At 44.6% G+C, this 27,046-nt stretch overlaps 1 protein-coding gene across 7 annotated transcripts in view; it reads right to left on the bottom strand.

Moving 5' to 3' along the window:
• The window catches only part of SS18 (SS18 subunit of BAF chromatin remodeling complex), a 56,211-nt gene extending 37,917 nt beyond the window's left edge, over positions 1–18,294 (bottom strand). The window contains exons 1-3 of one of the 7 annotated variants that reach the window (XM_054017969.1): positions 18,105–18,294; positions 15,492–15,568; positions 13,503–13,587 (exon numbers count right to left, since the gene is read on the bottom strand). In XM_054017969.1, the coding sequence (XP_053873944.1) occupies positions 13,503–13,587; positions 15,492–15,568; positions 18,105–18,173 (231 nt within the window). In that variant the 5' untranslated portion in view covers positions 18,174–18,294. Of the gene's footprint in view, positions 1–13,502; positions 13,588–15,491; positions 15,569–16,838; positions 17,410–18,104 lie in introns of those variants that run through there. The other 6 variants (XM_054017971.1, XM_054017974.1, XM_054017968.1 and 3 more) reach the window with 6 other exon arrangements.
• Positions 18,295–27,046: the final 8,752 nt, after the last annotated feature.

Raw genomic sequence — 27,046 nt, 5'->3', positions numbered from 1 at the left:
AGTAAGCATTGCTAAATCCTACTAAAACTTTATTGCTAAGCTGTAGGGAACGCAAAAAGCATATTTTAAAGTCTGCTTTGAAAACTTTGTTTTTCCTGTAATCATTTTAGGGTTTTTTATTATTGTTGATATGCAATGTAAACAAATGTTCCCCCACCCTCCTATGGGCAGAAGAGAAATGGAACTAAATCAGGATTTAATAATTTGTGTTCAGGTCTCTGAAGCACAATTCTCTGTAATATAAGATTTCCCATGCCATGAGCTACCCTAACCTGCAGTCTATTGCTAATGTCTCAGCCTCTGTCTATTCTATTGATAGGTGGCAATGGCATCTGCAGAGCACTTACTGAGGTGTGAGAAGAAGAACAGGAGTACTTGTGGCACCTTAGAGACTAACAAATTTATTAGAGCATAAGCTTTCGTGGACTACAGCCAACTTCTTCTTGAGGTGTGAGAGTGGGAAATAAGGTGACAAAAGGCCTGAACTTCTGAGATTTGAATAAGCAAAAATGTGAAAGAAATGTAAATATAGTTATGTTTATTCTGCTACTTTCAAAGAAAAACAGTGGAAGTGTTAGAAAAAAAGCATCAATTTTTTCAAAATGTGATTTTTTTTTTCATATAACAAAGTATTTGACACCATATGTAGCTGTGAAAATAAAGTTTAATTACAACTGTAATTTATCATCACACTGCTGCTGATAATCTTACTGAAAAGTGATATTAGTGGTAAGAAAGTCCAAAGTAAGAATGACAACCAATTTCCAGGCTGATTTTATATTCATGCTTTTAATATCAAAAGAACTTTGATTTAAATATTTGGATAGAATGTTCACCATGTACACAGTAAAATATTTCATCATTAAAATCAGCTGACCAACCAGAAGAACTTTATTAGAATACTTTCAATGTTTGCAGAGCAACCAGTTCTGCTGTTAAAAACAATATGAAATCAGGATAACAACTGGCTTATGATTATATTTTAGGCTCTAATCTGCTGTTAGATGCAGCTACTATGAATAAAATTTATACAGGATACTTAAACTTACTTTAAGACATTTATATTGCCACAGACAATAAGTGAACTTAGGGCACACTTGAGATTCAAAGCTGGATGGGTGTTTGGGGTACTCCATGACAGCAGTGAAAAATGGGTGGATCACTTCTGTTTTTAAAAAACTGATCTTGTCCACCTAGAATAAACCTGTTTTTAAAAAGGCTTTCTTCAGGACACATATAACCTTAGAACAGGTACCTTCTGCTCTTCAACTGTGTAGCTCCTTCTTCTTGGGGAATCAAGGAGGCTATTGCTGAGTTTAAGGCCTAGTCTATACATGTTTTGTTGGCATGGGGTGGGGGGGGGGGAGGGTCCGTTGTTGGGGGAGAAAGCATGTGGGTGTTAAAAAACCACCATTCCTAACCAAAGTAGCTACACTAAAAGCCCGAGGGTAGAGGCAGTTATACCAGCAAAGAAGCTGTTTTGCCAGGACAGCTCATTTCTTTCAGGGAACTGGCATAAGCTAGAACAACAAAAATGTTCTCACTAGTGTATCTGATGCTACTCCCCTAGAAGGGTTTGCTGGTGTAGGTGTACTGGCACACTTCTTAGAGTGTAGATAAGGTCTAAGATATCAACAGAAATTGATTTATTGTAGAAATATTTTGATGGTATTGTGCAAGACTCTGTGATTACTACTGAAGAATTTACAATCACATAGGCCAGAGCATGAAGACAAGATTTAAGAGAGTGGTTTAGAATCTTAATGATAGAGAAAACAAGGCTCTCTGAAGCAGAATGGATAAACTGGTGAATACTAGGAGTCCATGGTACTCCTGAGCTAACTCATAGGCTGGATGATGAAGGTTTGAGTTTTTAAAAACACAGCGGCCCAATTCTCCACTTTATACCAGTGTAACTACCCTAGTCCCAACAGAGACACCAGCATAAAACTGGTGTAGCACTGTAGATAATTAGGCACCAAATGGTAAAATGAGGGGCCTACTAAACTCAGTTTACAGCAGTGGTCTCCAACCTTTAGCATAAGATCACTTTTTGAATTTAAGTGCAACCCAGGATCTACCTCAAAGAAAATATAGCAATAACCGTAATCACACAAACCCAAACACCCTTGCCCTGCCCCTTCTCTGAGGCCCTGCCTCGCTCACTCCATCCCCCCTCCCTCTGTCATTTGCTCTCCCCCACCCTCATTTACTTTCACTGATCTGGGGCAGAGGGTTGGGCTGCGGGCTCTGGGCTGGGGCTGAGGGGGTCAGAGTGTGGAAGGGGCTCTGGGCTGAGCCTGGGGCAGGGGGTTGAGGTGCAGGAGGGGGTTCAGGGTGCAGGCTCTGGGATGGAGTTTGGGTGCAGGAGGGGGCTCAGGACTGGGGCAGGGGGTTGGGGTGCAGAAGGGGGTGCAGGCTCTGGGAGGGGGTGCAGAGGAGGCTCAGGGCTGGGACAGGGGTCGCAGCAGGGTGAAGGCAGGCTCCCTGCATGCCCGGGCCCCGCGCTGCTCCCAGAAGCATCCAGCATGTCTGGCAGCGGCTCATGGGGGAAGGAAGGGCAGGTGACTCCATGTGCTGCCCCCGTCTGCAGGCACCATCCCTGCAGCTCCCATTGGCCTCGGTTCCCTGTTCCCAGACAATGGGAGCTGCAGAGGTGGTACCTGAAGGCGAGGGCAGCATGCAGAAACCCCCTGCCCCTTCCCCTCCCCAGAGCCACAGCCAGACATGTCAGCCACTTCCAGGAGTGGTGCAGGGCCAGGGCAGGCAGGGAGCCTGCCTTAGCCCTGCTGTGCCACCGGACTGTTAGAGGCCAATCTCCTGGTTTGGCTGCAGGAGAGTTGGCAACTCTACACGATTGACTGGTTGACTGTGGAGCTTCTGACGATCTCAGTCTCACTGACTGAGACCAACTGCCAGAGGCTCCGCGAGCGACTGGCTGGTGACCACGGGTTTACAGGAATCTTTGATGTTGCCTAGAGGCTTCCTGTTTTTGTTTTTTAAAGTCTTTTGAATGTCCTTTACCACTCATAGATTCATTTTACCACTCATAGATTCATTTTTTGTCTTAACATGACAGAAGTTTCGCTGTTTGCTGGGATTTACAGCTGAAGTATTCTCCCTCCACACTCAGCCAAAGGAATCTGACTAGCTGTTTGTAATGGACTAGTGCTCTTTTGGAAAACATAACTAAACCATACATTTAAATATGAAGAAGTCATATGTAACTATAGTTTTTGACCCTGCAAAGAGTGTGAGTAAGTCATACAGCATCAGAAACATGAAATATATGGAAAAATTACTAAAGGTGATCTGCTGCTGCTTTTAGACCAGGATCAGCTAGCCATTGCAAACACACTGGTCCCTCAGCCAGATTTAATACAATTGGACCATAGGCTGTTGCTCTGATGATTAAAAGATATAGCTAGCAGTTCCAGTCATATCTAGACATTAGTCAGTATGTAACAATGAGCAATTGTGTGTCATAAATAAAAGGTTTGAAATGTGGTATCCTACCTGGAGAGATCCTGGCTATCATGCTGTGCAAAATAAATACAAACTCTCTTGATGAGATCTCTTCTAAACACATGGGGAATTCAAATTCAGTCTCTGCTCTGACAAAATGCTTGCACTACTATAGCAGGACCTTAGCTGTGCCAGAATTATCATCCTCTACCTTATCAAGATAAATCTGACTGTTGAGAAGAGATAGTCTGTAAAAAGAGGCTTACCCCTAAGTTTCCCTACTCACTGCGAGCTTTGAGTGAAGAATCTGAGCATCATACATGGCTTAATCCGTCCTTGGGTCTTAGGGAAAGCTAACTGATTTCTTAATTAGCATTATATTGATAACTTTTAAATTGTACAGCATCAGATATAAAACATGAGGCTTGATTATTGAAATATCCTCCGAGCAAGGCTGCTCCATCACTTACTTGTTCACACTGTCTGTTGCTAAATAGCAGCATCTAACTTAGCACTTAACAGTATTGGTACTTTCATGTTCAAGAACTGCTCCTTGGACTTTGTACTGACGCAAATACATTCACCTACCTCCATCCATCATAGTAACACATAGGTACATTTCAACCCCTTTCCTTCCTTTTTCAGAATACAAACTTATGTTTCGTGCAGGTTATATTTTCAGAATGCTACTGTTATGGTTCATTTGTTTCATTTTATTATCCAGCATTCTGCATACTGTCGTTATTGCATTCCCGCTAGTAAATGTTTTTGTTTTGTTTTTTAAAAAAAGGTTATTTACACTGCTCCTAGAAAAGCTTTGTAAGACAGAGATAGAGAAAGTTAATAAAAACACCTATTGGAAATCGTGGCCTGCCTTCTGACTCAACAGTGAATACCCAGGGAGAGAAGCCATAAACCACACTATTACCCCCTTTGTTCTCAGCTATTTGTAAGCTGAATGAACAGGGTAGAACCGGTGAATTTTATGACTTCTTAAAGTATTTTATAAAAAGCGGATAGCCTCTGCCAAAGCAACACCATACCTGAAGCTAACAGACCTTATCTATTTCTGTTTTTAAACCATATATATCAACGTCTACATCTACCCTACTACAATCAAGACTGCTAGTCACAAGCACAGACACACAACCAATGAAATGTATGCTATACTACCTAGAATATTATCAGACCTTACCAGCTATGTAGGGTCAGATCTGGTTATTGCTTATTCAAGGTTTAGTTTTGTTCTTAAAACTATATTTAAGGTTTTGTTCTTTAACTGATTAGATCTTTACAACTAGATACGATGATTAGAATCTAATAGTTTACTAACTATAGTCTTCCATTCAGAATCCTAACATGCTTTTTATAAAGCAGGAGTCTTAAAACTATAATTTGACTACTATATGCAGATTAGGCAATTTCTACATTCAATTTAAATACAGAATTTTCAGTAAGCAAAATTTTATTCTCCCCGTTCTGTCCTAAAAAGTTGGAGTACTGCTATGTATGGATATATTCTATGCAAAAAGTTGGTATATTTAAATTTCAGATGAAGAAACTCCTAGAGATGTCTGAGATCCTTCTGCCTGAATGGGAACTATATGAATACAGTAACTCCTCACTTAATGTTGTCCCGGTTAACGTTGTTACATTGCTGATCAATTAGAGAACATGCTCATTTAAAGTTGCACAATGCTCCCTTATAACATTGTTTGGCAGCCGCCTGCTTTGTCCACTGCTTGCAGGAAGAGCAGCCTGTTGGAGCTAGCTGGTGGGGGCTTGGAACCAGAGTGGACCGACAGCCCCCTCCCCCCATCAGCTCCCCTAAGTTCCCTGTGTGGTAGCTGCCCAGCAGGCTATCAATTGCCAGGCAATTCAGCTGCCCCTCCTCCCACTGCCATGTGCTGCTCCCGCCCTCTGTCTTGGAGCTTCTCCTGGGAGCCTCCTGCTTGCTGTGCAGGGAAGGGAGGATAGAGGGGGGCTAATGTCAGGGTGTCCCCCTCCCCCCCATCTCCACAGAATAGGGGGGACACAACAGGGCTCAGGACAGAGGGAGCTTGCTGGCAGCAACTGCTGCCTCAACTTGCTGATCTACTTAAAAAGGCAATGTACTTAGAGTGGGCTCAGCGTACTTAAAGGGGCAATGCACATCTCTCACACACACACACACACACACACAATGTCTCTGTCTGCCATGCTGTCTCCTCTCCCTCCATTTGTGCGGTCTTGTAGAGTGTAATGGCTACATTAACAACGTGTTAACCCTTGAAGGCTCAGCCGAGTGCTAGTTCAACATTTAGCAATAAGGCATTCCCTGGGAAATATCCCATCCTCTGACTTCACCACCTCAACCAAGCTTCACAATCATCATTGCTATGTACAGTATTGTTTGTTTAAAACTTATACTGTGTGTCTATATATAAAAATATAGCCTTGTTTGGTGAAAAAAATTTCCCTGGACTCTAACCCCCTCTATTTACATTAATTCTTATGGGGAAACTGGATTTGCTTAACATCGTTTCGCTTGAAGTCGCATTTTTCAGGAACACAACTACAACATTAAGCGAGGAGTTACTGTATAAGATTTTATTATATTAACACTAGCTTTTAGAACCAAAGCATTCATGCCTATGAAAGGACTGCATACATATCTGACTGCCACAGCTTTTTATCTAATATAAGTTTCTCAGCTCAAATTAATGATTGTTGTAACAGTTTATTGAGGTGCTGCTTGTAGTGTTAGTAGTTTCTCTTCTTGAAGAAGTTATGTTAGAAGCAACTGGTATTTCAGTGGCTGCTGCTGTCTGGATTTTTGGAAAAAGAAACCATCATTCTGCATTTAAAAAGCTTTTTGCACTTGTATAACAGCAGGGTCCTGTACTACTGTTTTTATAAGCAGAATTCCCATATTTGACTAAGGGTATGTTTATACTATCCACTGGATCGGTGGGCAGCGATTGATCCGGGGGGGGGGGGGGGGGGCGGGTTGATTTATCGCGTCTAGACTAGATGCAATAAATCGACCTCCGAGCGCTCTCCTGTCAACTCTTGTACTCCATCAGGCCGAGAGGCACAGGTGGAGTCGACTCACAACAGTGAAGACACCGCAGTGAGTAGATCTAAGTATGTCAACTTCAGCTATGTTATTCATGGAGCTGAAGTTGCTTAACTTAGATCGACCCCCTCCCCCAACCCCAGTGTAGACCAGGGCTAAGTTTCATGCATGAAATGATTACCTATCACATCCTCCAAAAATGTGTTAGCTTCATGAGTCAAGTTTCTCATGTTTCCACTACACACACATTTTTCTTAGGGTATGTCTTCACTACTGGCCGGATTGGCGGGCAGCGAACGATCCAGCGGGGATTGATTTATCGCATCTAGTCTAGACACGATAAACCGATCCCCGAGCGCTCTACCGTCGACTCCTGTACTCCAGCTCGGCGAGAGGCACAGGCAGAGTCAACGGGGGAGCGGTAGCAGTCGACTCACCATAGTCGAGACACTGCGGTAAGTAGATCTAAGTACGTCAGCGTCAGCTGTTGCTTAACTTAGATCGATTTCCTCCCCTCCCTCCCCCCCAGTGTAGACCAGGCTTTAGTGTTTTATTAAACCTCTTTCCATCATTTGATATGGGAGGAGGACGATAAATGGATTTTAGTTAGAGTTTCAAGGTTTTTCTTGGCACTTTAGAAATTCAAATACCTTCTTTTTGAGGAAAGAGTCACTCCAATTGCAGAATATATAATTTATCGTCTACTTCATTAAAAGGACTGAAGTTATGGCAATTTTAAAATTAAGCAGGTGCACACTGCTTTGATAAGTATGTAATGAAGTGAAATGCTCTGAATATTTAAATGCCAGTTTCACTATAGAAGAGGAAAGGGGCAATGACTGCATGTACTAGGAACTCTGGCTCTGTGTTCTATTTTCCAGAGTGTCTACAAACAATTAGGGAAAGGGCTGCACCTATTTAAGAAACAAGAAGCATGGAAGAAGAGTTCCATTTAATTTTTTCAAGGAGCTAAACAGTCAGATTTTGACAAAGACAAGAAGTTTGGGTTTTTTTGTAAACTCTCTAGTCCAGTGGTCTCCAATCTTTTTACGCTCAAGTTCACATTTTGCATCTAAGGGCAACCCAGGATTTACCCACCCCAAGGCCCCACCCCTTCCCCAAAGCCCCAGCAACTCTCCCTCCCTGCCTCCCGCTCCGTCACTTGCTCTCCCCCACCCTCACTCACTTTCACCGGGCTGGGGTAGTGGGTTGGGAGGAGGTGAAGGATCTGGCCTGGGGCCAAGGGGTTCACAGTGTGGGAGGGGGCTCTGGGCTGAGTCTGGGGAAGGGGGTTGGGGTGCAAGCTCTAGGAGGGAGTTTGGGTGCAGGAGGGGGCTGGCTCGGGGAGGGGGTCAGGGTTGGGATGCAGGAGGGGGTATGGGGTGCTGGCTCCAGGAGGGGGCTCAGGGCTGGGGTGCATCCTCATGCAGGGCAGCACTTACCTCTGGCAGCTCCCAGTCGGCGGCAGGCACAGCGAGGCTAAGACAGGCTCCCTGCCTACCCTGGCCCCACACCGCTCCTGGAAGGGGCAGAGGGTACATGGCTCCGCACATTGTCCCTCTCTGCAAGCACCACCCCCACAGCTCTCCTGGCCGTTGGGAGCAGCGTGGGGCCAGGGTAGGCAGCAAGTTTACCTTAGCAGCAGTCACACTGCCCTGCCAGAGATCACGATCAACTGGGAGATCCTCTAGGATCAATCAGTAGATCACGATCGACCAGTTGGTGACCACTGCTCTAGCTCTTATTAGAGATGCAGCTGGGGTTAGTTTCAGTATCTCTCTGTCTCCTACTCACTCCCTACAGCCAAGGGGGGGTTAGTTCACCATTGCTTGTCACCCAGATTTTCAACTGCCCTTCTTCCTACCTTGAGCAGAAAATAGCAATCTTGGGCCTCTGTTCACAGATCCACATTCCAATGTAGGACCCCACCCCACTCTTTACACATGCCTCACACAACCCCATGTGGTGCTGGACTTACAGCCATATTACTGTCCAGGAAATAGAGGAGGATCCCTGCAGGTGTCCAGGTGAAAGGCAGCAGAGTCCAGAGGTCAATTCTACCATGCTTGGTCAAGTGGGAGGGATATCCAAGAGTAGCCCCACACCTAGAAGCATTGCTACTCCTTCCTCCATCAGATCAAGGGGCTGGTGGGGAGGGGTGAAGGGGGTTCCACCACATGAGGGGTTTCCTTTCCTACATCTGCCTTGCTGTTGTGAGCAATGGAAATTTCATGCCATTGATGTTATTTTCATTGAATAATTCAGCATTTTATGATGTTTGCAAAGATGCTAGGGGCCTTGATAGGTCATCACTGCTTCCCCCACCCACCATACCACTTCCCCGACCTCTGAATCTGCATCTCTTGATCCACAGCCAGCAAAAGTGTTACTTCACCTCACTGCTGCTCCCCTTAGTAGAAGTTCCTCCCCCATTCCAGGAGCACCACTCCTTCACCACACACTCCTAAGAGAAAAGGGTGGTAGATCCACACCTACACCATAGTCTGTTCCTGGATGAGAGACCAAGAAGGAATTAAAAAAAAAAAAAAAAAAATTATGGGTGAAATACATGCCTCTTGTGTCTAACTACAGCCGCTTGATTCTTTGAAAGCCTTCCGAGCTTTTCTGGCTAAAGTTATTGCCTCCTCTTTGCAATTTGGGAATATTTAGTTCTTAAAAATAAAATTTAAAAACAAAAAAAAAAACAGGGCTGTCAAGCAATTAAAAAATTAATCATGATTAATTGCACTGTTAAACAATAGAATACCATTTATTAAAATATTTGTGGAAGTTTTCCACATTTTCAAATATATTGATTTCAATTATAACAGAATACGAAGTGTACACTGCTCACTTTATATTTATTTTTATTACAAATATTTGTACTGAAAAAAAAGGAAACAGTATTTTTCAATTCGCCTAATTTAAGTATTGTAGTGCAATCTCTTTATCATGAAAGTTGAACTTACAAATGTAGAATTATGTACAAAATATAACTGCATTCAAAAATAAAACAATTGAAAATTTTAGAGCCTACAAGTCCACTCAGTCCTATTTCTTGTTCAGCCAATTGCTCAGACAAACAAGTTTGTTTACATTTGCAAGAGATAATGCTGCCGACTTCTTGTTCACAATGTCACCCAAAAGTGAGAACAGGCATTTGCATAGCACTGTTTTAACTGGTATCACAAGATATTTACATGCCAGATGCGCTAAAATTCATATGTCCCTTCATTCTTCAAACACCATTCCAGAGGACATGCGTCCATGCTGATGATGGGTTCTGTTTGATAACAATCCAAAGCAGTGCGGACCGACGCACATTTATTTTCATCATCTGAGTCAGATGCCACCAGCAGAAGGTTGATTTTCTTTTTTGGTAGTTCGGGTTCTGTAGTTTCTGCATTGGAGCATTGCTCTTTTAAGACTTCTGAAAGCATGCGCCATACTTCATCCCTCTCAGATTTTGGAAGGCACTTCAGATTCTTAAACCTTGGGTCAAGTGCTGTAGCCATCTTTAGAAATCTCACATTGGTACCTTCTTTGCGTTGTCAGATCTGCAGCAAAAGTGTTCTTAAAATGAACATGTGCTGAATCATCAACCGAGACTACTACAACATGAAACATATGGCAGAATACGGGTAAAATAGAGCCGGAGACCCACAATTCTCCCCCAAGGAGTTCAGTCATAAATTTAATTAACGCATTATTTTTTTTTAAACAAGCATCAGCAGCACAAAAGCATGTCCCTGGAATGTCCCTGGAACATTCATATGTCCCCCCAAAGCATTAAGGGACATATGAATGTTTAGCATATCTGGCATGTAAATACCTTGCAATGCCGGCTACAAAAGTGCCATGCAAATGCCTGTTCTCACTTTCTGGTGACAGGGTCTCCTGTAACAAACTTGTAAACAAACTTGTTTGTCTTAGTGATTGGCTGAACGAGAAGTAGGACTGAATGGACTTATAGGCTCTAAAGTTTTGCATTGTTACATAACTGCTCTTAAAAATAAAACAAACAAACAAAAAATAAATCTACATTTGTAAGTTGCACTTTCAGGACAAAGACCACCACTGAACAAAAACACTGACCCAGGAACCTATCCTTCAACAAAGCCCGATGCCAACTCTTTCCACGCATCTATTCAAGTGACATCATCACAGGACCTAATCACATCAGCCATGCCATCAGGGGCTCGTTCACCTGCACATCTACCAATGTGATATGCCACCATGTGCCAGCGATGCCCCTCTGCCATGTACATTGGCCAAACTGGACAGTCTCTACGCAAAAGAATAAATGGACACAAATCTGACATCAGAAATCATAACATTCAAAAACCAGTAGGAGAACATTTTAACCTGTCTGGTCACTCAATAACAGACCTGAGGATGGCAATTTTGCAACAGAAAAGCTTCAAAAACAGACTTCAGTGAGAAACAGCTGAACTTGAATTGATATGCAAACTAGATACAATCAACTTAGGCTTGAATAGAGACTGGGAATGGCTGAGCCTTTACAAACATTGAATCTATCTCCCCATGTAAGTATTCTCACACTTCTTATTAAGCTGTCTGTACTGGGTTATCTTGATTATCACTTCAAAAGTTTTTTCTCTTACTTAATTGGCCTCTCAGAGTTGGTAAGACAACTCCCACCTTTTCATGCTCTCTCTCTGTGTATGTGTGTGTGTGTGTGTGTATATATATACATATATATATATATATATATATATATATATATATACACACACACACACACACACACACACACACACACACTCTCCATTCTATGCATCCGAAGAAGTGGGCTGTAGCCCAAGAAAGCTTATGCTCAAATAAAATTGTTAGTCTCTAAGGTGCCACAAGTACTCCTGTTCTTTTTGCGGATACAGACTAACATGGCTGCTACTCTGAAACTTGAAAAATAATGTTTCTTTTGTTTATTTTTACAGTGCAAATATTTGTAATAAAAAATAATATAAAGTGAGCAGTATACATTTTGTATTCTGTGTTTTAATTGAAATCAATATATTTGAAAACGTAGAAAAACATCCAGAAGTACTTAATAAATTTCAATTGGTATTCTACTGTTTACAAGTCCAATTAAAACTGCAATTAATCATGATTAATTTTTTAAAATCACAATTAAGTGTGCGTTATCATGTGAGTTAACTGCAATCAACAACCCTAAAAACAACCACCTTATTCAGCATCAGACATGTCTGTAAAAATGTTAATTTTAAATATTGAGTAAACTGTTTTCCATTATCTGGTCAAGTTACCACACAGCAAACCAAACCTTTGAAGATTTGGCTGAAAACTTAAATCCACTTATGGGAGAATGAACGTACATTTGTTTTTACAGAATCAAATTAAATACAGATCAGTTCTTAAAAAAAAAAAAAAAAAAAAAAACAGCACCCAAGAAGTTGTTGTTTTCCCCTAAGTGTAGCAGTCATAAAAGGAAAAAAACCATTAGCTAGAAACTGGCACATAGTGGAAGCTTCCCCACACATCATTAGAAATGCACCTCAGTCCTGACCTGCAAACCCCCTCTTATCCCAGTCCTCTTTCTTGAGTGCATACCACCACCACATCCACTTGTGCAAACATGGAAGTGTCCACTAGGGACCAGGATTAGGTCAAACTCATTTCCACTTGTGACCAGAACCAAGTTACCAATCTACAATAGGTCTCCAGAAATGAAGGGGGTTAATGCATTAATCTCCTACTACACACACACTTCATAATTAGAGTGGCTCTAGTCAAGCTACAATTTTACCTTTCCAATAGGCTATTACAAGGGTAGCTTTATGAAAAAAGCCTAGAGAGGCACTGTTTTGAGTTAAACACAACTCAACGCTTTAGGTACTCAATTGTAGGGATGCGTCACTATGGGAAGCACATTTCTCCAGAGCTTGAAGAAATAGTAATTTATCTATTTTCACCAACTAAAACTGTATCTGGCAATGGATGCATGTTTCTCTTTGTGGTTACAGAAGTGAAACAAAACATATTGGAAAAAGCTTCAACTGTATATTAATTTCAAAGAGTTACATTACCAGAAATGCAGTTCTTCACAATGACTTAATCAGACTTTTTGATTGGGACTATGTTATGTGGAAGCTTGGCATGGAAAGTTAAGAGGAAGCAGACTACTATAATATCATCAACATTCTTCACTCTCCTTCCTTTCCCTTACTATGGCAGAAGTCAGGTCAGTTAATCATGGCCAGATTGAAGAGCAGACAGGAAGAGTTAACACCTCAACTGAAAAAAGTTGCAAGTGTATCTATTCACAGGAGTTAAAACAATATAAAAACAATGTTCATTAGAAACTGAAGCACTGAACATCCAGGAAATGGTGAAGGTAACATAGGATTCAACTAAGATTGCATAGGCTATGTTTGCCATGATATGGTCTAGTTACATACTCACATACTGGCACGAAAAGGGTAGAAGACATCAAGTAGCCAGTCTGCCCCCATCTTCAGTCCTAGAGTGGGTTAGAGCCAGCTGGGGGCTGACTGAACTTACAACAGCCGAGACTGCCAGAGAGCAACACACTCTAGAAATGAACCTTCCCCCACCTCCACAAAAAAGGGCTGGAGGGTGGGAGGACCACTGATGTAAGAACCAGCTACACTAGTTGGATAACTACTCTCACACTTCAGGAATCCTTAGTTGAGGAGATAATGGGGCTTTCCACTGAGTCACACAAGGGACATCTGGGTGCTATTTTTATCACAGCACCAATCTTTCTTTAGATAGCATAACATGTGTGAGCAAAGGGACTCCAGCAGCGAGTTATTGGTCCCAAGGAGCTATGTGAAAAGACCTTACTTTTCCCACCCAGGGGAAACTGAACTCAATTGTTCAAAACTTTGGGCCATCTCCAAGTACCTTCTCAGAGTATCAAGAGCCCACATGAAAACAACTGCCTCAGTTTATAGTGTTTTACAGAGGTACTTACTGCTGGTAGTAGAGACTGCATGTTTTGATTGGAGTCTGCTATAGTGGCTAGGTAGACCAAGTTTGTATGCAACATCTGCTGATACCTAGCAAAATGAACAGAGCAAGACAGGTCCAAAAAGAGCTAAGGAAACAATTAATATTTAAATTCACCTCCTTTTAATTTACATACATAGGCAGAGTGAACTCTGATTTCAGTACATCAAGAAATTATGGGGATAGTTCTAGGAATCCTAAGCTTTCCACATTTCCCTGCCCCCCATCTTTTGACAATTCCCTTGCAAAACTACTGGAACCTCTCAGGCACTTTCTCCTAGTAACTATTACAGAAGCAGCAACAGAATGACCTTGTTCTTGTCTATTTCATGCCCTGCTCCAGTTGAGTTACCCAAGATGTGTGTTGTGTATGAGCCCCTACATGACCATTTAATGCTGCTTGAGGCATGTATTAGCGACAGACAGCTCATTTCTCTCTCCTTCTGATGTGCCCAGCAGCAAAAGATCATACCTATATATCAATCATATAATCAGAATAAGCAGCATATAATCAGGGCCCCATGTATTCCACAATTGCAAAATTTACCACAAAGAATTCAATCCTTGCTGCAGAATAGTGCTCTAGTATCTTAACTTCCTTTTCTTAAAGGGAAATTACGTTTCTAATCTTGGTTGCAAAGATAATCTTGAAAGCATGACCAGAGTATAACCCAATATCTATTGGAGTCTGCAAAAAGCCTCAAACATGGCTCATAGGTGTGGACACACTCTGTCATCTCACTCAGGATCCCATGGCTGAAAGACTCTGGAATTTGGCAATTTTCCAAGATACCACAGAATTCAGCATTTTGCTGCAGAATTCATTGTTCAAGAGGAATAAGAATGAAGTGTATTTAATGCGGATACAATAAATTAACATTAAGCAGAATATGGCCCCACTGTGACACAGAGCACAGAAGACCTTGTACAGAGTGCTTCCCCAGTAGCCCAGAAGACAGAGTGAAAATCAGAAATCAATTTCATACATGTAGAGGCACAGGCATAATCCTTTTTTGGGATGGTGCTCACCCAGGGATGTGGAACAACCCTGACAGGAAAGGGAGCTAGCCTACTGGCAGGAAGCAGCTCAGGACCACACCATGCCCTTCACTCATGGCCTATCCATGCTTGCAAGTACCATTAAGTTAATGCGTTCAGATGTCTGTTGGAATGCTTCTAACCGAAAGATCAGCATTGGCTCACTCTAGAGCAGTGGTTCTCAGACTTTTGTACTGGTGACTCCTTTCACACAGTAAGCCTCTAACTGCGGCCCCCCTTATAAATTAAAAACACTTTTATATATTTAATACCATTATAAATGCTGGAGGCAAAGCAGGGTTTGGGGTGGTGGCTGACAGCTCACGACCCCCCACGTAATAACCTCATGACTCCCTGAGGGGACCCAAACCGCAGTTTGAGAATCCCTGCTCTAGAGTGAGCCAATGATGCATCCAATCCTTCTTCGCCAAACATCAGGCTTGTCATGATACATGGCCTTTCAGGAAGAGATTGGCTGCTTTGGGATAGGTGGAGGAGTATGAAGTTCTTGGATAGATCCCCAAAACACAGCCTTCAAAATAGTGTCAGCTCCTTCCCCTACTTTGAATTACTAGGGAAGGTTTGAAGCATGTAACCTAACTCCTCCCTAAAGTAATCGAAGCACTGACACATACAACAGAAAAGTCTATATATTTTTATTATGAAATCCCTTATTTTTTACCTTACATTACTGTCACTGTATACTAATAAATTAAAACCAGAATTTCAATATTTCTAGAGGAGGAAATTTTAATGATATTCATATACTCGTTTAAAGTCAAAGATGCACTATCATTAGCAGTGTTTTTGTATGTTCGCTAGCACAATTCTTCAGTGAGCTCATCTAAACAGATTGGGTTTACAGTTAAATTACCAATATCACCAGGTACAAAATACATTTAGATTAAAATCTTACTGAGAGCATTCTGAGGTCTTTCCTTTGTTCTGATAGTCCATTATACACTGAATAAGATGGTTATTTTCATCCAACATCTGAAATAATAAAACAGAAGTAAGGAATAAGTTTCACACCCTTTTAAAGTAAGTGAACTAAAAGTTAAACCAATCTCTGCCATCCACATCACATCACCATTGAAAAAGTGCTTTAAAAAAAAAAAAAAAAAAAAACTCTTATTTTATTTTGAACAGACATCATTTGTAGAACTTTTCCCTCCTCCTATTCTTTTAATTCTCCATTTGTTTTATGGCTTTTAGTTTAGGGTTTTGGATTTAAGTCACTGCTATAGTTAAGGCTCCAAAAACATTTTCTTTCTAATTCCTATTCTTCTCTTGCCACAATTTTCTATAAGTTTCCAAAAGTTTCATTTTCCAAGCTCAGAAATATGTTTTAAATAGCTTAAACAAAAAAGTTTCTCCTTCCCTACTATGAAATGCTAGTGATTTGAAAAGAATATCAATAGCTATGGGCAGAAAATTGAACATTACTTTGAAATAGACCTCACTGCCTTTTAAAATTAGACTTGATTTATGTATGAGCTTTTAGCACAATTGCACTCTATGAGCATAGAGAATAAATGATATAATTTTTCTATCCCATTTTAGAAGTATTCAAGATTGTGAATACACGTAGCTAATTTACTTTTCAGTAAAAAAAAAAAAAAGAGTTGTAGTCACATAAATGAAAGAGGAACACTTCCTAATTTTCCACAAAATGGGTTTCTCGTGGTGTCCAAGACATTATTTTGGAGGTATCTATAGGCAATTGGTATCTTATGTTTACCCCAAAAAGGGAGAAGAGCCACTGCCAGAGATTCCATTGAGACCATTAAGGACTTAGCGATTATCGGTTTTATGTGGAAGGTGCTCAGATATAACTTAGAGAATTTTTTCACTTCAAGGTCCCAGAAACAAAAGACAAGGTTTTCATCTCTAGGCCAAAAAACCAAAAACATCAATACACTTGATCACAGCCTTGGATAGACCAAGAGACTACCTACACTTGACCAGAGCGATGGGTAGTATTATAATAGATTTTTGAAACATTTCCTATGTAAAGGATATTGAACTTGTACAATTAAGCAAACAGAAGTCAGGGAATGACAGTTAAAATTGCCTGTGCAACCTTAACTGTGCCAGTGTTAGAATTCTGTATTTATACACAAACTATTTTGCAAATACAAGATATACTGAGGCTATGACCTGGTCTACATTGGGGGGAAAATCGATTTAAGATACGCATCTTCAGCTACGAGAATAGCATAGCTGAAGTCGACGTATCTTAGATCGAATTAAAATTACTTACTTCGCATCCTTGCGGCACGGGATCGACTGCCACGGCTCCCCCGTCGACTTTGCTTCCGCCTCTTGCCGAGCTGGAGTTCATCAGTCGACGGGAGAGTGATCAGGGATCGATTTATCGCGTCTACACTACACGCAATAAATTGATCCCCAATAGATCGATCGCTACCCGCCGATCCGGCGGATAGTGTAGATGTACCTTACGTCTACACTACAGATCTTACAGTGGCACAGCTGTACTGCTGCAGCTGCAGTAAGGGAGAGCTCTCTCCTGATGGCATAATTAAACCATCCCCAATGATGAGCAGTAGCTTTGTAGGCATAAGGGGAGAGGGTCTCCTGCCGACAAAGTGCTGTCCACACCAGCGTTTTTGTCAGTGAAACTTATGTCAGTCAGGGGTGTGATTTTTTACACCGATCGACGAGTTTTACCTACAAAAGTGCTAGTATAATCATAACCTTAAATACACGCATCTTGCTTCCCACCCCAATTCTTGTTTACTTACACAAGCACATACCAAGGTAGTGGCAGTGCCTAAAACAGTACCTAGAGAGACCCAAGTCCCAAGCCTCTATTCAAACCATAATCCCACTTCATTAATATGCAAAATGTAAAAAAAAAAAACAAAAAAAAACTTATCAATAAAACTAAGTTAAAAGCTACAGTTCTGATTTACCTCACCAATAAACACTAGACAAAGACCAAAATTATAAAAGATTACTTATCCAAAAAGGACAAATATGACAATTAACTAATCAATACGTCTCATATATAGAGTTAATTGTCGGACATATTCCCTCAATTAGAAAGACGTGGTATTGGGGGACGGTGGTGGGGGTGGAAGAAGAGTAATAACTTTTATTAGACCAGCTTCTCTTGGTGAGAGAGACAAGCTTTCAAGGCATAGAGAGCTCTTTTTCACATATGGGAAAGGTACTTCTACCCCCCCAACCCTGCAGCCCCAGCGCCTCAACGGGCCCACCCCCCAATTCTGCATCCCCAGCCCCTCCACGGACCCCTCCACAGTCCCACCCCTCAGCTTGCATCCCCAGCCCCCACGGGCCCCTCCACAGTCGTCCCCCCCGCCCCCCATCCTGCATCCTCACCCCCCACGGGCCGCTCCGCAGTCCCAGCCCTCGCCCCTAGTGCCACAGCCCAGCCCTGCCCTTTCCCCTCTGCCCTCAGGCCCAGCGTGTTCCCAGCCCCGCCAGTCGCCGCCCCCCGGCCCGGCCGGAAGCAGCCCCGAGTCGGGCCTGGCCCCTCCCTCACCTTCTGGATGGCGGCCGGCGTGATCTCGCCCTTCCCCCGCTGCCTCGGTGCCGCGAATGCCACCGACATGTCGGGTCCCTACGCGCAGCAGGCTCCAGCGCCCTGGCCGCGGACGAAGCAGCGGCGAGAGGAGGTAGCGATCCGAGAAGAACATTCACCACCGCGAGGGGGAGGGGGCGTGACGGATCGTGGGGCCAGCCCATCCCGGTCGCGAAGAGGGGGAGATAAGCCTCTGTGCCACTACTCCCCCTTCATCCGACCGCAGGTGGCAGCGCTAGCAACACTGGGACCCGCTCGCTCCGCTTTGCGAGAGGCGGCTCCACCGACAGGGAGCGCCCTCTTGGTTGCTTTAAACGCGTCCTCTTCGTTACATATTCCGGCGCCCCCCTTGCGATTATGGTACATTCCTACCCAGAGCTCTCAGCCTTAGAGAGGCTGTAAGTGGTACGGCCGGGAGCAGGGGGAGCCCGAAGTGCTTACTTTACAGAGTTCCATCCTGCCCCCAGCCTTGGTTGCGCCCACTCATTACGCTCCTGGCAGGGGCAGTTAGGGGGCTATGCGAACAGCGGAGGGGGAGGAGTCTTGGGAGGCGCGTGATGCTGCCTTTCGGGTCTGCTCCGCCGCTCGTTCAGCCTCCGGGGAATGCTCCAGCGACTCCATGGTGCAGGGGGGTCAAGGCTGCTATAAAGAATCCGGCTGGGAAGCTGCAGCTGTGACTCTTCAACATGTGCAGGGACACAGATGGCTTTATTTTGGAACTGACTTACCCATAATTTAGTTGCCAGAACCGATGCACAAAACGTGTCAAGGAACAACCCTAAATGGAATTAGATTACATTGCTAAATCTCTCCGAACACCTTTGGCTGCTTCAAATAAAACTGCTTGGTTTAGTTTCTTTACCTATTAGCTTAGCCAACAAATCCAAGTGCACTACCACACAGTGCTGCTTTACTTCTGAAGCAAAACTTACTAAAACTACCTTAGTTTAATGCACTACAGAAAAAAAATACTAATTAAAACTCTTAGCCCTGATTCTGCAATAATATCTATGTTTGAAAGCCCCCCAAAATAAACCAATCTATAAAGTAAGACGATTCTTTACTAGATTAGCAGGAAAGAAAGGATGCAAAGATTGTAGGCACAAGTATAAGATGCTAGTTGCAAATGAGAGCAGAGAATTTCCAAACTATAAGTTTAGGAAATAGTTTCTTTTTAAGTCCACTGCTGTTTGGGGAGGAGATAGTCTTAGGCCATATCTATACCCAGCAGTGCAGCTGTACCAGTACAGCTACACCACTGCAGCGCGTATGGTGAAGATGCTCTATGCTGACAGGAAAGAGCTCTCCTGTCAGCATAAAAAAACCCACCTCCATGAGTGGCATAAGCTACGTCAGCAAGAGAGCTGTACACACTAACTCATGTTAGTATAACTTATGTTGCTCAGTGGGGTAAAATAGTCACACATATTTTAGTGTAGACATAGCCTTAGACCAGGGGCCAGCAACCTTTCAGAAGTGGTGTGGTGAGTCTTCATTTATTCACTCTAATTAAAGGTTTTGTGTGCCAGAAACACATTTTAATGTTTTTAGAAGATCTCTTTCTATAAGTCTATAATATATAACTAAACTGTTGTTGTATGTAAAGTAAATAAGGTTTTAAAAATGTTTAAGAAGCTTCATTTAAAATTATATTAAAATGCAGATCTTATCAGGTTAGTGTGATCCTTACCCTTGCTTTTTCTTGCTGAATTTTCCAATGTCTGGCACGTATCTGGATACTTTAAGCTGCACACAGGCTTCTGAGGGATCAGTTGTTAACCGGCTCCGAGAGGAACAGAGAGGACAGATTTCATGTATGAAAATACCTGTTCACACAGGTATGTGGATCCAAATGCTGAAAGCATTGCAAATGCAATTTTCTTCAAACAGTTCCATTTCACTGGCAGGGACGTCCAGCAGGTCAGAATAGAGGCCCCATGATCTCTCTTGGTAGCTTCAAGTGCACTCTGCAGATCTCCAAACTTTGATGCCCACAATTCTGAGCTTTTTAACTGAATGAGTTGCATTTTGAAATGTTCAACACCCATCCACTGAAATACAGACAAATCCAAGTCACTTTTGTTGAACTTTTCAAGTTTAATTAGAAAAGAAAGCATTGGGCCAAATAACTGGAAATCTTGAAATCTGTCAGAAAATTCTGATTCCAGTTCTTGCATGTACATTCCAATCTCATTGACACTGACAATGCAATGTGTCAATAGCTCTTGTATGTGTTGGAAGTAGCGGAAAGTAGAAGTTCGAATATCCTGAGGAAAAACTGCTAGTTTTACAACAAATAAAGATCCAGAACAGTTTGCCCTGCACCCTGGAGACAGAGGTTGAGTTCGTTTAGGTGAGTGGTGATGTCAGTTAGAAACCTGAGCTTACACAGACATTTGTCATCATCCACTTTGGGGTAGTTTTGTCCTTTTTCCGACAAAAAGGCCTTGATTGCATCAAAACAGTTTACAAAGCGCACCAAAACCTTGCCACGACTTAGCCACCGAATGTTGCTGTGAAGTGGAATGTCGTTATAAGCACTGTCCATCTCTTCTAGCAGTGCTTGAAACTGTGAGTCAAAGCAGATCGAGCAACAAGGAAATTCACAATTTGCACCACTGTATTCATCACATTATTAAGCTCTGAATGAGAAATTTTAGCACACAGGTTTTCTTGATGGTTGATACAGTGAAATTTGACTGCCGGGTGGCCAATTTGATCTTCAAGTAACTTTACAAATCCCTTTTGTTTTCCGACCATGGCAAGCGCACCATCTGTTGTCACCATATTTTTCTGATGTCAACTCCTTGTTCTTCAAAATGGTTTACAAAACTTTCCACTATATCTTCCCCCTTTGTTGTGCAGAGCCTCCCCGGACCGGTGGCCAGGACCCGGGCAGTGTGAGTGCCACTGAAAATCAGCTCACGTGCCGCCTTTTGCATGCGTGCCATAGGTTGCCTACCTCTGCCTTAGACTGTCATTCTCACAGGCCTGTTCTTCCTTACCTATTGCGTTGTGGTGTTGTGTTGGGAGCTCTTCACATGGTTTCTTTGGTGTGGTTTTGGTCAGTGTCCTTTGATGGATGATTTCTGCTTTTTGGGTGACAATACATAATACCACACCAAGAAGTATAAGCAAGTCTGCTCCCAGACATTGATTATTGCTCTCCTTCAGCTGGTTGCTGGCTCAGATCCTTGGCTCACTGCTCAGACCACTCTCCTCAAGCACTAGCCCCACTGGTTCTCAGGAGCAGCCTGGCCACTGTGCAGGCGTGCTGCTGACCACCTACCAACCTACTCTCACCATCTCAGTCCTTCTCTGGGCTGGCCTCTTTCCTCAGCTTCTGTTCTCCCAGGATTTAACTGTAACTACCCATCAGGTCCTTTTACCTATTTTTTTCTGCCACAGCCAGTTCCCAGAAGCTTACAGGCATCAGTCTATCACATTTCCTTACCACCCCTCTCTCTTTCACACTGGGCCTGTGCAAGCAGAGGGGGCTGCGCAGTGGGAGGCTCACCAAAGAACAGCTCATTGCCCGGCTGGAGGCAGAAGATCGCGCGAATGAACTGATCCCCGTGTCTCAGGGAAGCAGCCTGGCAAATGCAGCGCAGGCACCAGTGTCTGTCCCAGCTGGGAGTGGTCAGCCGGCTGCTGAGGGCTTCCCGAGACCCCTCCTTCCTATGCCTAGGGGAAGGGTGGGGAGGAGCCCAGCAAATACCGAGGGCGCCGTGACCCCCCCGGCCAGCAGGGGATCCTCCCGGCGAAGCTCGCCGGCCAGCAGAGGATCCTCCTGGCGACGTGCGGCATCCGTGGAGCGGAATTGGCTGGAATGGGAGAAAGAGCTAAAACTGAGAGAGCTGGAGGATCGTGAACAACAGAGACAGCATGAATGGGAGGAGAAAGAGAAACGGAGACAGCATGAAGAGAGACAGCGTCAGCATGAACTGGAACTGGCAAGATTGAAGGGCAGCGAACCCCCGGCTGCGGTGAGTGAGGGGGGACCCAGGACTGCACGGAGCTTTGATAAGTGCATCCTGGCCCCACACAAGGAGGGGGAGGACATGGATGACTTCCTGGAGGCCTTTGAGACGGCCTGCGAGCTGCACCGGGTTGATCCCGCGGACAGACTCCGGGTCCTTACCCCCTTACTGGACCCCAAAGCTGTGGCATTGTACCGCCAACTGGAAGAGGCAGAGAAAGGGGACTACGAACTATTCAAAAAGGCCCTGCTACGAGAGTTTGGGCTGACTCCTGAGATGTACCGGGAAAGGTTCCGGAGTCAGGATAAAACCCCTGAGATCTCATATCTGCAACTAGCCGTCCGCATGGAAAGATACGCCAGCAAGTGGGCTGATGGGGCCCAGACGAAGGAGGACCTGATTAAACTGCTGGTACTGGAGCAACTGTATGAGCGGTGCCCATCCGACCTGAGGCTGTGGTTGGTGGACAGAAAGCCAGAGAACCTGCGACACGCAGGGCGGCTGGCCGATGAGTTTGTAAAGAGCCGGTCAGGGGGTGGCAGGGAGGAGCCCCAAAGGAACAGGCCCGCCGCGATGCAGAGAGAGAGTCACCCTGGGACCTCCCAAAGGGGGAATATGGGAAGTCCCCTCCCACAGGGAATGCCCAGCGTCAGGGACAACCGACCGGCTCGAGGGGACCCACGGGACATGAGCTGCTATTACTGCGGCCGAAGAGGCCACGTTCGGGCCCAGTGCCCCAAGCTCGAGGACAGACTGAGCAGACCGAACCCGCACCGGGTTAACTTGGTAGAGGCCCAGACGGACGAGGGGCAGGCTTCTCACGCAAGAGGGGCTGGCAGCTTATCAACTGCTCAAGAGAGAGAAGGGCCCCAGGCCAGCTCCTCTAGGGGGCTGGATGCTCCAGACTCAGGGTTTTTGGTTTATACGGTGGGCGCGGGGCTGTCCCTCCGGAGAGAGTACCTTGTTCCCCTGGAGGTGGATGGGAGGAAGGTCAATGGATACTGGGATACGGGCGCAGAGGTGACGCTGGCCCGGCCCGAGGTGGTGGCCCCAGATCAGGTGGTGCCCAACACCTACCTGACCCTGACGGGGGTGGGCGGAACACCAGTCAAAGTGCCCGTGGCAAGGGTACACCTGAAGTGGGGGGCCAAGGAGGGCCCCAAGGATGTGGGGGTACACCCGTATTTGCCCACTGAGGTATTGATGGGGGGGGACCTGGAGAACTGGCCAAGCAACCCCCAGAGGGCACTGGTTGTGACCCGCAGTCAGAGCCGGCGAGGGGCACTGCGCCCTGGCCTTGCGGGGGGTGCCTTGCTTGAGGCGCAGGACCCTAACCTGGTGGGGAGGGAACGCCCAGGGACACGGCTCAGGGAGGCTGCAGCTTCAGACCCAGCGGGCGAGAAAGAGCAGGTGGCCATCCCTGTCCCAGCTGCTGAGTTCCAGGCCGAGTTACAGAGAGATCCCTCCTTGCGGAAGATAAGGGACCTGGCCGACCTCAATGCGGTACAGACCATGGGACGAGGTGGCCGGAAAAGGTTCCTGTGGGAGAAGGGGTTCCTGTACCGAGAATGGGCTCCCCCAGGGAAAATGGAGTCAGGGGGGATCAGGAGGCAGCTGGTGGTACCCCAGAAGTATCGCCGCCAGCTGCTGTGCTGGGCCCATGACATTCCTCTCTCAGGGCACCAGGGAACCTGGCGTACCCAGCAGAGGCTGCTACGGAGCTTTTACTGGCCTGGGGTCTTTGTTACTGTCCGACAGTACTGTGGATCCTGTGACCCCTGTCAGAGGGGGAGGAAGGCCCGGGACAAGGGGAAAACAGCTTTAGGACCCTTGCCCAGCATAAAGGATCCTTTCCGGAGGGTGGCCAAGGTTAAAAGGGCGGCTCTAAACCAAGAGAGCCCAAAGCACAGACCTCCAGACTGGAGCGCTGGGAGAAGACCACAGCCAAGTTGGAACCCCAGAGGTATGGGGGTGGGAAAAGGGCACAGGCCGCATAAACCTTCCCACATGCGAACTGCGAGTGCCATCAAGCACCCCCGACCGAAGGGGGGGGGTGAAACTGGAGGGGCCTGGTGTAATTCTCACCAAGGAATGGGAGGGATGCGGGGGCATCCATGGGAACGGGGGTAGGTTCGAACTTCCCCGGGTCACTGGCTAAAGTGACCCTGCTCAGTTCGGTCTCGAAGGGGGGAGATGTGACGAACTGGGCCTGTTCTTACTGTGGTCTGTGAATGCTGACAGGGGAGTGTGGCTGGGATAGTCTGCATTGGAGGATGGGAGTCTGCCCGAGGGCGAATACCTGAGTGTGTAACATGAGAACCCAGGAAGGGGTTGGAGGCCAGGTGACACCTTGGCCCGGGAGACTGAACAAAGGCGGTGGGAGGGGTCGCTGAAGGCAGAGTGCTGGAAGCGGGCTGGAGAGATGGCTGGGAGACAGAGATGGCTCTGACCCCCCAAAGGGGGGTGGGCTGGGATGCCCTGGGACCCCAAGCTGGACCTAACTGAGGGAGGCCCTGTTGTCTGTGCCTGCAAGACCTGTCTTGGACTGTATTCCTGTCATCCAAATAAACCTTCTGCTTTACTGGCTGGCTGAGAGTCATGGTGAATCGCAGGAAGCCGGGGGTGCAGGGCCCTGAGTCCCCCAATACTCCGTGACAGCCTGATTCTCTCTGCTCCCACCAGAAAGGGATTCTTTCTTCAGGTTATAGAGTGCCTTCTATTGACTTGATACTGATCTGGCTTGCTGCCCTTTTCAGAAAAACCTTTGGCCCAATCCTTTCACTCCAGGTCATTCTAAGGAGGGAGAGTAGTGCCTATTAATGATTCAGCAGTGTCATTACACATCTGTCTAGGTTTTTATGTCACTCAGCACCATGGTATCTTTTTAGTTTCTTTCCCCCTCCTCCACTCAGTTTTATTATTATAGTGGGAAAGCAAAAATCAGAAGAAAACCTCTCTCTTTTGACATTTTGTTCTGAAGGTGGTGAAAGCGATAGTCATTCTGATGTATTCTGGGAGTGAGCGTTGCACTTATGGGATAACTGCCAAGATAGCTCAATGCCCAGATTGACTTCAGGTTTAGAGCAGTAGTTCAGGAGCCAAATTAGCAATCAACATTAACGAAAAAAAAACCCACAGTAGTGTGAATTTATTGTTTTATTTACTTTAATACTATATATACAGTTTACATATGAATGACTGGGGAAATATTTATATATACAAATAAAATTCTCACAGCAAAATGACTGACCAACTATTTTATCAACTACAATTGGTTAATAACATAGTAAAAGCATCCTAATTAGTTAATAATTAACCCAAGTTATTAAATCACACACTGTTTTAATATCACGCACTGGAAAGAGCCACAGGAGATGCATTAAAGAGCCACTTGTAGCTCCAGAGCCTCAATCTGAGTATCACTGGTTTAGAGAGTCCATTCCTGAAAAACTCTAGAGATCATGAGTGTATAGATCACTGTGGCCAAATCAGATTCTGATAGAAGAGGGTGCAGTTACCTAGCCAGCTGTAAATGGAAATTTTTTTTTAAAGCAGCTGCAGTTAATTGGGCATCTAAAAAGTTAAAAAAATAAGGCATTCAGGAGGATCTCAAGTCAGCAGGCTATGCTGACAATTGAAGGGCCAAGGCCCTTGATGGATGTTAGACATTGACAAGTCCTCAAAGTGCTTTCTTCTGCCCACACCCATATCCTGCTTCAGGGCCTACTGCAGAATTCTTCTGTGCTTTTTTAACTGAGCACCACCTCCCAGGGCTTTCTGCCTGGAGACACTTTTTCTTCAGCAGGTTCCCTCTGGCCTGCCCGAGACTCTAGCAACCTTTCCCGGGGAACTTCCTGCTGCTTTTGCTCCCCCTTCTGTATTGACTGCTGACTCTTACAGTCCTAGGTGCTGCCCTGCCCTCTTAATTGACCAAACGGGGAGTACTTGTTCTAGCAGTGGGGCCTGGACCTGCTTCTTTTAAAGGGGCCAGCCACCCTGTGACAATGTTTGATGTTGAAGTGCAGAGCTAGATACCATCCACATATTGGTAACTTGGAACCTATGCTGTCACCTCATATGCTCCCATGCTATAATATACGTTATGAATAGGATGTTTGGGAGGGGACTGAGCCTTGGGGGATTCCTCAAGTAAAGACCTAAGATGCAAGTAGTTACTTATCACAACCCTCTGAGACTGGTCCAAAATAAAGTATTGGAACCATTTCAGTGCATTCCCCTTCATCCTTGTTACATCTCAAATGTGGCAAAGCAATATTTGGTGGTCAACAGTATCAAATGTTGCAGAGACATCCATGAATAAGAGTTCATGCAACCAACAAACACTTTGTCCCCCACTGCTGATAGTTTTACAATAAAACTATCTGTACCCCTTCCTCTAGGATAGTTTTACATTCACAGTGTTAATGTCAACGTTGCTGAAGGGTTTCCTCATTCATTAACAGCAATTGCATCTGATCCAACTGTAAGTTTATGGAAAACACTGTAACCCCCTATTTTAACCAGGGGAAATATTACACACCAACTATATTTAAATAATGGCACAAACTCATACAGGTAAGGAAATAGCTAAAATGGAAGTGTACGACATGTCTCAGAACACATAACCACAACAGGGTGTCTCCTTTATGACTTTCTTAATGCGCTGCAATATGCCTTGGTTTTGGGGGACATATGGTACATTTTCTCCTTAATTGTGCATTTCTTTGCTTTTGCGAATTAGTCACACCTTAACATTATTTAATTGTAATTCTGATACGTAGGTCTAGATCACCACCAAGTGTTTCAAACAGCAAACAAACATATGATCCTGCTCTTTCTACCACCTCTTTTCCAGGTCCACTTTTGGAGTTTACTCCCTTTATTGTTAAGAGGATTTTGAGCTTTTACATATTTTGGATGAAA

This window comes from Malaclemys terrapin, chromosome 2 (assembly GCF_027887155.1).
Source record: "Malaclemys terrapin pileata isolate rMalTer1 chromosome 2, rMalTer1.hap1, whole genome shotgun sequence".
Lineage (NCBI taxonomy): Eukaryota > Metazoa > Chordata > Testudines > Emydidae > Malaclemys > Malaclemys terrapin.
This window is presented reverse-complemented; position numbering and strand designations above follow the sequence as displayed.